General features: G+C 42.6%; 1 protein-coding gene across 10 annotated transcripts in view; it reads right to left on the minus strand.

Moving 5' to 3' along the window:
* The window catches only part of Arhgap21 (Rho GTPase activating protein 21), a 125,629-nt gene that overhangs the window by 94,627 nt on the left and 19,249 nt on the right, over positions 1 to 11,753 (minus strand). For 4 of the 10 annotated variants that reach the window (XM_029474445.1, XM_029474444.1, XM_029474441.1 and 1 more), the window contains exon 1: positions 5,130 to 5,365. The exons of the other annotated variants lie outside the window; for them this stretch is intronic. In XM_029474445.1, the coding sequence (XP_029330305.1) occupies positions 5,130 to 5,213 (84 nt within the window). In that variant the 5' untranslated portion in view covers positions 5,214 to 5,365. Of the gene's footprint in view, positions 1 to 5,129; positions 5,366 to 11,753 lie in introns of those variants that run through there. 10 annotated transcript variants of the gene reach the window in all.

An 11,753-nucleotide genomic window follows, 5' to 3' on the forward strand; every position in this document is an offset into this window, starting at 1 on the left:
GCCATGGTATCCCAAGTAAAATACTCAGAGCACTGCCCACAAATGGAGAATTCACTCTGGGCTGCAAGTGATCTGCCCCACCTAATACAGGCTAGAAACAAGGCCAAGAAGAAAGGGGAAGGGGCTTTTATTTCCCAAGAACTAAAGACCCTTGCCAATCCCCACTGGCTTACAACAAGTTAGCTGTGGAGAGTGGTTGTAGGGATGGGAGAGGGTGATGGAGAGGGAGGCTCACATACACCACTGGGCAAGAGCTAAGAAGTCTGGCCAAAATGAGACTTCATATTAAACAGAGGTGTCAGAACTGTTACAGACAATCATGACGGAAGGCTCAGGAACTGGACATCAGGACTAGGTCAATGTATCACAAAAGAAAACAAGGGCTAACAGAATCAGCAAAGGAGTCAGAGGATACTTCATTACCAATGTAGCTCCAGTCTGCCAAGATGCTAAGAGGGCTGTCCTCCTCTTCAGGACAGCAAGCACTAAGAATGAAGATACAGCCTTGTGATAGAGCAATGCGGGTGTGTGTGTGTGGGGGGGTGATCACAGAAAACAACAGGGGCACAATCAGAATGGTTCCAAAGGCCTAAGCCAGAAATGAAAGAAAAGGGAAATAAAACACATTGTTCCTGAATGACCCGACCTTACCTTCCACCTGCTCCAAAGGATGAGGGAAGTGTCACAGGAGAGGCAAAGCCAAGGACACTGTGGTGAGGAGGTGGCTGCAGGGCCAATGGTACATAAGTGGAGAAAGTTGTAAAGTGGTCTGCGATGGAAGAGAAAGGAACAGGATGTGTGCAGCAAGATGAATAGAAGAGAGATTTGCTGTCCTGGTGTTCCGAGCCATCCTTTCTCCTCCCTGCTGTGATTACTGACTTAGTCTACAGCTCTGAACATGCTACTTCTTAATCATTCTGAATGCACCTGTGTGGCTTCTACCTCAAAGCCAGATGAGTTACTGAGCCCAATTTGCTTCAACCAAGAGAAAATGCAGTATAAGCCAAGCATATACTTCATCTAGACAGAAATATTCTCAGGCCTTTGGCCAATAAATGTAGAGGTGCTGCATTTGCTTGTGTTTGCGTAACTGCAAGAAAATCAAGTCCTTCACTCTTTAATGCACCAAGTGACGTTCATTCCACGAGAAGAACTTCCCACCCATTTTCTCAACTTAAGGCCATTGGGAAGCTGCCTCATCGACCACCACTTAACCATTAACCATGATATAAAGCAGAATCAAATCATCATGTCTCAAACATACAACAGCATGTAAAGTGCATTTTATTTTGTTAGAATTAGAATTTAGAAGCCCTGGAAAGGACCAAATTAGTGTAACAGCTGGTGCACAGCTGCAATCCCCACTCAGCTGAGCCTGACTCTCAGTGCACCCTGATTTGCACTGTCCCAGCTGTGGAAATCTGGGCAAGTGCATCAGGTTCCTGCAAAAACAGGAATGTGACGGTTACACCATCACCATGGAGCTATCAGAAGTACTAAACAAGGTTAAATATTTAAAATGCCTGGCTTCTATTTTTAATCACTCTGAAAATACTGAACTAAAATTCCTTGTGGCTGCTTTCATCATTGTGCAGGCTTCCTATGATGGAGCAAATCTTAGAGCTAATGGTGGATGGGTGCTTCTTCATCCTCCTCCTGAGACCAGCAGTCCTCAAGCACCGCTGGTTACACACAGCTGCTCAGTTTGGACTCTGTTCTTCATTTCCATGTCCCCTGCAAGTCCAACCTGTGTTCCTACTGTATCTGTTCACTAGGCTGTTGTCCCATGCCACTTCCAACCGATGTCACCTAGTCATCTCCTTAACAGAGACATTTGTGTGCAAGTGAGCAGCAAACAGAATGAGCAGACAAAAGACTCCAGAAGCAAACCTACAGAGCTATAAACAGGGCTGTCCTAGAGGTCAGGCTAAGGAGTACAGCCCATTTATAGCACTGTGCCCACTATGAAACAAAACCTTTAGGATTTTTGCCTAAAGTCCCTGTGGTACTCCCTAGCTGATTAAAACAGTAGTAATTAAATACCTTCTGTGTTCCTGAAATATAAAACATAGAACTGAGGGGTTACTGGCTTTCTTGGACAAGGATATTATGCATATGCAAACATAGGTGCACACAACTAGTACACATACACACCTAAAAATATACAAAGAAGCAATTTAAATGCCCAACAAATGTAATTAAAATTATAGATTGTCTAGCTAGACTATTAAAAGCAAAGCCCTGGAGACTAGAGAGATGGCCCAGCTGTTAAGAGTTCTTATTGATCTTGCAGAGGACCTAAATTTGGTTCCCAGCACCTACACAGGGCAGCTCACAACCACGTTTAACTCCTGCTCCAGGGAAATCCCACATCCTCTCTTGGCCTCCATGAGTACCTCAACTCAACATTTTTACACACATACACACACAAATTAAAAATATAATTCTGTTTTAATGGAGCCTTAAAAATTGGGGGAAAGTTCATAATATGACTACAGTTTTTAAAGGAATGAACTGCTCAAAAGCACATAAAAACACTGGCCGTATACATGCTAAACATTAATAGGAGTGATAGCTGAATGACCAAAATGTATAAATCAGTTAGCTTATATTTCCAATGTTTTACGAGTGACCATTCAATTTACATACACTTTAATTTTCTGTATTTGTAACATGACTCATATATTCTCTTTCTGTGCCCTATATCAATCTAGAATACATTAACAATAACAATAAGCAGGTATCAAATATAACTAACGTGCCAGGCACTGTGCTCAATGCTGAACCAAGCTCCCTTGCTTTAACCTTCAGAACGATCCCTGATATCCACACTATTAGAGGTGAGTGAGCGAAGGAGCAGCTTGTGGGCATCACAGAGCCAGCATTACCTCTGCCTTCAGTGGCTTTGGACACTGAACTTAGCATTCCACTCCACTATCCTGCCTCCCTACAGCAGTGACATATTCAGCAACTAACAGGACCTAGATCAGAATTCTCAGTGTGCCACCGTGGCCAGCATTCTGCTCTGTGGTGGCATTTCCTGATCCCCAGCATATCATTCCTTTGTCTGCAGTTTGTTTCCCTCTCTTCTCTTCAAGCATTCACTCCATTGCTTCCCCATCCTCCACACTTATCAATACCACATGCTTTTATCCTACAACGTTCTTGGGAGCAGGTTAATTTCAATGGTGAAGTCAAGGGAACCAAGAGCTATCCTAAGTCTACTACAAATCACAAGGAAACCTACACAGGAAGCCTAGAGCCACATCTGCCCACCAGATGTGTTTGCTTCAGATCCTACTGTTTTGGTATTCTTTAATAAGTCATCAATGTTTAAAATATAAGACAAGTTCACATGCAAATCTAAAAATTTAGCTTTTTTAAAAATAAAGTATCTTGAGGGGCTACAGAGAAGGCTCAGAAATTAAGAACACTCATTGCCGGGTTCAGTTCCCAGCACCCACACACAGTGGCTCACAACCATCCATGACTCCAGTTCCAGGAGACCCATCCCCCTCTTCTGATCTGGGCCAGCACCAGCTCTGCATATTATATACATAAACACACACAAGCAGTATCTGTCAACACCAGGTCCAGCACAGGAGCTGTTTCCTAGAGCTTGCTCTCCTGTTTGAAGACAGTCTCTAGTCCCTGCCTCTATGCATGTCTCTTAACTTTTTAATCTCAGGCCTCTGCATCCAAGTGCTGGATTACAAATGTGTGCCATCACAACCAACCAGTCTCCTTTCATACTTCCATTACCTGGCCTCAGAGGTACTACATCTGTGACTTCCATTAAATATATTTAAGTAGTGGCATCAATATCACTGAAGATGGTGTCCTATGCTATTTTTACTTAGGCTATACTCTACAAGAGATGCTACTAGCTAATGGCTTACTGTCAGATCAAAACCACAGGGAAGGCAACACTGGCAACATTCAGGCCAAGGCACTCAGTATCAGCACTCAGTATCAGCAGCTGCACCAGCCCATCCCAAAGCATCTATGGCACAGTTAACACTCCTCTGGGGTTCAGACCTCAAACAAGAAAGTTCCCTGGTAAGACGATAGGCTGAGTGGTAGTTACAAAGCATGTGTACATAACACAGAGCTCAAGTTTCAGCTTTGCTAGGCTCCTGATAGCATGAATTTTAAATGTTAAGATAATTGCAGTATCTATCTTCTTTTAGTCTTTGAGTAGCCATGTAAAACCCATATTTTTATGGTAATGTAAATCCATTAGGGGGAGTAATAGGAAGTGCAATGAGGAATCAATCTTAACCTGGAAAAAAACAGACACTAAATGACCTTCCCTAGCTCCAATTTCTCTGGTCCATGCTAAACTATGAAACTATTTTCTAGAGAAAAAAAAACAAAAAACAAAAAAACAAAAAACCGGGCATACTGAAGAACTGAGATGCTAAGATCCTGCAACTAATATCAAGTCTTTCCGTCTAGGAAGTTTGTGTCTGGCCTGTGCAAGAACTGAGACACGGCTCGGGTGTGGCTGGACTTTCTGTGTTAGAAAAGCCAAGCCATTAGGCTGAGCATATACAGCATGATTTACGACTTACTGAAGAGGTCTCTACCTGATAAGAGTGCTGCTGGGGTTGTGCAGAGAAAGGCTTGCTTCTTAGAGAGCACTTAAGAACAGACAGCTATTCTTAAAAATATGCCCAGCAAGTTTTCTGTACTACAAAACAATAGTTTTCATAAAAGCCCAGCTCATGACATGAAACGCTCAGAAAGGAACTTCATTCAGTTCCACCACAAAAGAAATCCAGAGCCATATTTTATTGAAAATAAGAAACTTACTCAAAGGCAGGTCATTCCAAACTCTTTGTGCTATCTATCTTATTAACACAATCTTAAGCTCCTTGGAAAAGCTGTTGAACTGGCCTTCTTCTACAACTGTAATGTCTTCTCATTTATTAGTTTTAAATTAAGTCAGTCAGTCCCACTTCCCCTCCCGGACAGCCTAATGCTCCACAAACAGCAATGACTGTGTTACTTCAGCTAACTGCAGTCTTGCAGAGTAAGTAACTCTGATCATCAGATTTACCATATGCTATGTTAAGAAAACTAATTAACTCGAAACAAAAGAAAAACTATGTATCCATCCGACAAACCTGGCCATTCCATGCACAGTAGAGATTGCAGAATAAACTCCAATTGTGGTTTATCATGCAGTCCAGCAGCCTGAACTGGGCCATGTCTGCCTAGAGCACAGCCTTCATCCTCTGACTCAGCAAGCAGCGCTCCCTCTGCAGTCAAGTGCTCACAGAGCTCTTCCCCTCCCTTTCCTGTCTGAGCATCGCCAGGAGCGGGCCAGGCTGCATCACCCTCCCAAACACTAGGATATTGTTACATCATGCAGCAGAGCCTGCCTTTGTCTGTATTTAGCATCACTTTGGTTGTTTAACGATTGTTATCTTCTTCTTTGGGGGAATTATGAGCTGTCATTTACTTAGTCAATAAAAGCACAGCTTAGGAAAATGGTACAATAAAATAACCATACTATCCACATCCTACAGCAAACCAATTCCCACACAGGAATTAATGTCTTTACTCAGTGTAAAGCGGGCTAGAGTCCCCCATCCTTCTTAATCTCTCTGCAGCCCCTCACACGGCTAACGGCCTTCCATCTCTCTCAGCCTAGGTGTAGCACATCTCCACTTTGTATAATAATATGTCTGTAACTCCTTGCCTAGCAAGAGGCCAGGAAGGAGGTGAGAAAAGAGTGGCTCAGCTTCCTCAATGGCTGTTGCTAGAAGTGCAACAAGGAGCCGACAGTTTGACCTTTGAACTCCAACTCACTCATTGTAAAATGGGTAACACCTGCATGGGCCTTTTAGCATGAAAAAGTTTAACAAGATTAAAACAGAACACCCAATCATTCTTATTAATATTCCCAAGACTGGCTTCCCTTCTTATCTAAGTTAGAATTCTCTCCTTGACCCACTTTCTCCTTTCTTGGGCTCTCCCTAGATGATGTCATCGTCCAGGCTCATGACTATGAATGACTCCAACCCTCTCCAACCCTTTCTCCCAAGCTTCAATCTGCATGACTGAACCCTTGCTAAGCATGGGTACCTAGATGCCTAGCACTACTTGCCCCAAACAGGGCTCATTATCTTCCCTCTCCCAGCCTCCCAGCCCCAATAATCTCCTCATCTACATAACGACAGCACAATTCAAGCCCTGGGTTACCAAAACACAAACAGCCTGCTGAGCCCCTTCTCTATCCAGCTACCAAGTCTGACATCTCTAAAATACAGTCCTTTTCTTCCTCCGTGGCCTCCTCCCAAATGAGACTCCCATTGGCTTCTCCCAGGTTGGTCTCTCCTCCATTCTGCCACTCCTCTGCAGTCTTGCTCCACAGGATTAACAAAAGAATATTTTAAACCAGTTACTCATAGGGCTATACAAGCTACATCACTTCCTTCGCTGCTTTCTGTCAGGATATGGTCCTCAAAGTATGTTCCCATTAGTTCTATAAGACAAGGGATATGAGCTAGATGGGTTAAAACAATCATTTGGTCAAATAAGTTTGCTTCCAAACTACACCAACTCAGAAGTAAAAACCTCAAAAGAAAAAGAAAAGAAACGAAATCAAAGGTAATCAGTGAGCTATGGGAGGTACAAGAGAATGTGATGATCCTGAAAATACAGAAGTTTCAATGGGCACACACTACAGCCCCTTAAAAGCCCAGAGAGTATGTACAGGAGTTAGTTCACTGTGCTTTGCTGAAATAAAAACAAATGAAATAGAAAGGGAAAGCCTCAGCAAGCCATCACTACAATGGTGACCCTGCAGCCTCTGTGGTGACTGGATGAGCAATGTCGCCATGGCTCTTGTGTGTGAGCCTTGGTCCACTCTTGGTGGTGCCATTTGGGGAGGCTGTGAGGTGGACTCTGGCTGGAAGAATGCATGTTGTGAGAGTGTGTGCCCTGCCCCTCTTCTAGTCTGCTTCCTGCGTGGTGGTGTGAGTGAAAGACAAAGCCCCTCAGCTTCTGCTCTGGCTGTCTACTCCACACGTCTGCCACCATCATGGACTCCCTGCATGGACTGTAAACAGATAAACAGAAATAAATTCTTCCTTCCCTATGTCAACTTTGTTTTCTTTTTTTGTTTTCTTTCACACAGACAGACAGATAAGACAGACAGACAGAGTTTCTCCATATAGTCCTGGCTGTCCAGTACAATGTAGAACTCACTTTGTAGAACAGGCTGGCCTTGAAAACACAGAGATCTTCCTGCCTCTGCCTCCCCAATGCCACCACAGCAGCCCATAAGTCAACTCTGGTCATGGTGTTTTACCACAGCACCGAAAAGTAACCCACCTTTAGTAACTGAGGCAGAAAGAGCAAAGCACAATTACATGGCCATCTGACTTTTCCACAACAAACCTTTACGACAAAAACCTAACCTGCAGCATCAGCTTTAAGGTCTTTTCAGGATGAAAAGGAGCCTTGGACAGCTGAGCAGCTCAGTCTTTCACTGTAATATCCACAGACAAACTGGTGAGAATACAGGAATTTTGTATTCTAAGACAGGAACTATCAGAAAACAAACTCGAGACCATCAAAATGACGAAAGCAAGCAGGTGTGCTGACTCACATCTTAGGAGGAGCATGACTCCCAGGCCAGCCTGGGCTACAGAGTAAACCACAGGCCAGTGTTGGCTAAAAAAAAGGACCCTGTGTCAAAACAAAACACTACAGCAGCAAGGGCGTGGGAAGCAGACAAACACAAGATACTTAGGTAGTTTAGAATCACCACTGAAAGAATGCTAAGGGAAGAAGTGGAGCTCTGTGTGGTTCCTGACAGCTTGACAGAGCAGATTCAGTACAACTAAGAAAACAGGAGGGGTGGCAGAGAAAGAGTGAGAACTTTGCACCTTCTCAGTAATTACATTCATTAGGAACAACTAATTTTTTTCTAGATTATTGTGTATGCTGTTTGGGATAAAATTAAATCCCTGGGGAATCAAGAGAAACAGCATGTAATACCAACGTCATTAAACAAAAACTAACTCTGCCAGGTGAGGTGCTGCATGCCTTTAAACTCAGCACACAAGGCACAGAGGCAGGAGGATCTCTGTGAGTGGGGAGACCAACCTGGTCTACATAGTGAGTTTCAAGATAGTTGGGGCTACACAGAGAGACCCTTTGTGGAAAACAATACCGCCCTCCAAACCCTGAATTTGAAAGGAAGTAGCATTACTCATAGAATATCATTATCTTAAAAAGAAAAAAAATACAGTAAATGGCTCTGTAATTCCATAACAATACGAAAGCAACATCATTACCACTGTCTGAGTTTAGACAATGATACGGAGTCCTAGGGCATGCTTGTGGATCCTGGGCACAATTCTGCGGTTTTCCGAGTATGTGTTTGTGTGAAAAGCCTCAAAGTCAACTCATTAGGAATGAGCATCTCTAATTGGGAAGTGAGGTCTTGAAACACTGCGTCAGGACGCCAGGATGTCCTGAAACAATGGTTGACTCCAGATCCTGGGCTGTAATAGCACAGAAAATTGAACTAGAAAATAATACCAGAAAATAAGCAAAACATTGATGATAATCAGGTTTGTGTCTAACGGATTTAAGAGGAAACTAAAGAAGGAAAATCAAAGTACAATAAGCTTTGAAAGACATATGTGCTTACATCTACCAGTTAATGACGGATCGATTGGCAGATGATATCTGTACACTCACATTATCTCTAAAGTAATCAATACTTAAAAAAAAAAAAAAGGAAGGGCTGGTGAGATGGCTCAGTGGGTAAGAGCACCCGACTGCTCTTCCGAAGGTCCAGAGTTCAAATCCCAGCAACCACATGGTGGCTCGCAACCATCCGTAACGATATCTGGTGCCCTCTTCTGGAGTGTCTGAAGACAGCTACAGTGTACTTACATATAATAAATAAATAAATCTTTAAAAAAAAAAAAGGAAAAACAAAAGAAAAGTCATAAAGTACCATGTGACGACTCGCTAGGTTTCCTAAAACATCAGTCAATGTGTATCTATAATTACATATTGACTGTCCTAAATTCCAAACAGGCCTAAAAGTGAAAATACTTTTTAAAACATTGGTAGTAAAACCTGACTGGAGGTGACCAGAGGCTCTAAGTCTGTGTTTACCCCAGAACGAGCAAATACTCACACAGGCCACAGACAGAGTATGCAGCAGTATCTACCACTTCTATGAAACTCTGAAACAGCTAAGGGTCTAGGTAAGGGGTCAAAGCCTGTCCAGACAATACTAAAACAAAGCAAATGCCAGCAGGAGTCTGAGGGAGAGAAAGAGAAAAGGCAAAAGGCAGAGAAGCCACCAAAGCGTGACCTTGGGACTGGGAAAATATTTTCTACCTGGGTCAGTGAGGTCAGAAAAAGCAGTAGAATCCACAGCAGGCTTAAATAAAGTGTCGGGTTTATGTACAAGACAGGACATGAGAGGGGGACAGCACAATGGACGTGGACAGACGGATCTCAGATGTGTCAGTGTATCAGAGTTCTAAGGGCCTTTAATCTTGCCACAGGAGGTTAGTTTAGGGCAGGTTCGAAACATCATTACCAATTTTCCACTCTAATGAAATAAGGAAAATAAAACAGCTATAAATCTGCATGACCTTGGCCAAGTTAGCTAAGCCTGCTGAGCCCCAGTTTCCACATCCTGAAAACGCATACATACATACATACATACATGCATACATACATACATGCATACATACATACCAGGTGTGAGGGTTAAATGCTGAATGTTGAGATATTCAGTGAGTGCTAATGCTTTTTCCTCAGCATTATAAAAAGATCTAGAATGCCCTCTGTCTCGTGGCGAATTTCTAGGAAAAAGACTTTAGAAAGAACTAACCAGTCCTCAGAGACTAAACAAACACGATAGCTAACAAAAGCCAACAGCATAAATGCCTACCATACAGCAGGAAGGAGATATTAAACAGTTGTGAAATACGCAAAACTGAAAACAGATGCAATTACATACTGCATGCTAGAAAGCAGGAAAGCAGGCCAACTACGACTTGTCTATAAATGTATATATACATTCATGCCAGGTGTGGTGGCACAAGCCTTTAATCCCAGCACTCGGGAGGCAGAGGCAAGCGGATTTCTGAGTTTGAAGCCAGCCTGGTCTACAAAGTGAGTTCAAGGACAGCCAGGGGCTATACAAAGAAACCCTGTCTCAACCCCCCCCCCCAAAAAAAAGGTATATATACATTCATAGAAACAAAAAAAGCTCTATGTCCATTTAACAGCCCATTTCGACCTTTTCTAAGACTTAATTCACTAGGAGCTAGAAAGACAGCTTACTGGTTAACTCTCCCGGAACACTTGAGTTTATGCACTGATAGTGGATAGCTTACAACTGTCTGTAAGTCCAGCTCCAGAGGACCAACTGCCCTCAACACCTTCACACATCTGCACACACTCTGAGACACACAATTCACCTAAGTTTTTAAAAGTTCTTAGCAGAATTAGAATGTGCTCTTACAGTCTGTATCTTTACCTATAAACAAACAATCTAACTAATGTCATATCCAGCTAAGAGTTTAAGTAGCTTGTCAGGCAAACTTCTAAAACTATGCATAACTAATCAGGTAGAAATAAATTTGTTTTTATGACTGTGCCTGATCCCTTTACAGAAAAGTAAGATGGCCACCCACCCATAAATCCCCCAGGAGATTCCAGGCCATAAACTAGCTGTGAAAGGAGATGGCAGAAACAAGGCTAGTAAACGAAGAGAGCAAGGCCAGAATTTATTAAATACTTAAAATGGACACATCTCTGATTTAACTCACTAAAAAGGAAAAACTTTGAAAAGTACTACCACTAATGTTAGTTTCTCAGGCCTCGAAACACTCAACTTGTGAGACCGCGCAGATGACACAGGTTGACTTAGACGAAAATCTCGCCTGCTTACTGCTAACGGAGCCTTGGATTTTACAAGTCAGATAGTGAACGCAGACTATAGCAGACATTCTTTGCACGGTGCTCGCATGAGCCAAGAACAGGTCTGAGCTGGAACGGAACGCAGCAAAGACTTGTTCAAACACTCTCGCCTGCTCCTGCATCATCCCTGGAAGACGTGACAGTATACAATCTCATTTGGAAATTAATGTATGTATTACTCTCTACCATAATTTTTGTTTGTTCTGGACATTATCTCACATTTGCCTCTGTCCTGTTGTCCTCTCTATTTGCAAGTGTCACTAGTTTTACTCTTTGAAGAAAACAGGAACTCACACAGATACTTATGTCCACAACGGTACTACTCACCGCCTAAGGAGCCATAAACAAGCGAGTGCATAAAAACTATGGTATGTTTCTACGGCAGGATGCTGCTTACCATAAAAGGAGATGGAGTTCTAGTCTATGCAGCATGAGTGAAGCACAAAAGCTAAGTGAAGTAAGACAGGAGGAACAGACTAATGCTATATGGCTGTGTGGATGGACCTAGGACAAAGGCCACCAAGAGCTGGGGACAACAACATACTGACAATAGACTGAGTGACAGTTCAATGTGATGAAAGATTGCTGGAAAGAGACACTGGTACTTACACAAAATTATGAATATGCTTAATATACCAAGCTGTGCACCAGGTTAAAGTGTGGTCTCTTCTTTTTTTTTTTTTTTTTTTTTTTTTTTTTTTTTTACATATTTTCCTTTATTACATTTCCAATGCTATCCAAAAAGTCCCCCTCAGGCCCACAGCCCAATTTACCACAGTTGT

The sequence above is a fragment of the Mus caroli genome, chromosome 2 (assembly GCF_900094665.2).
Source record: "Mus caroli chromosome 2, CAROLI_EIJ_v1.1, whole genome shotgun sequence".
Classification (NCBI taxonomy): domain Eukaryota; kingdom Metazoa; phylum Chordata; class Mammalia; order Rodentia; family Muridae; genus Mus; species Mus caroli.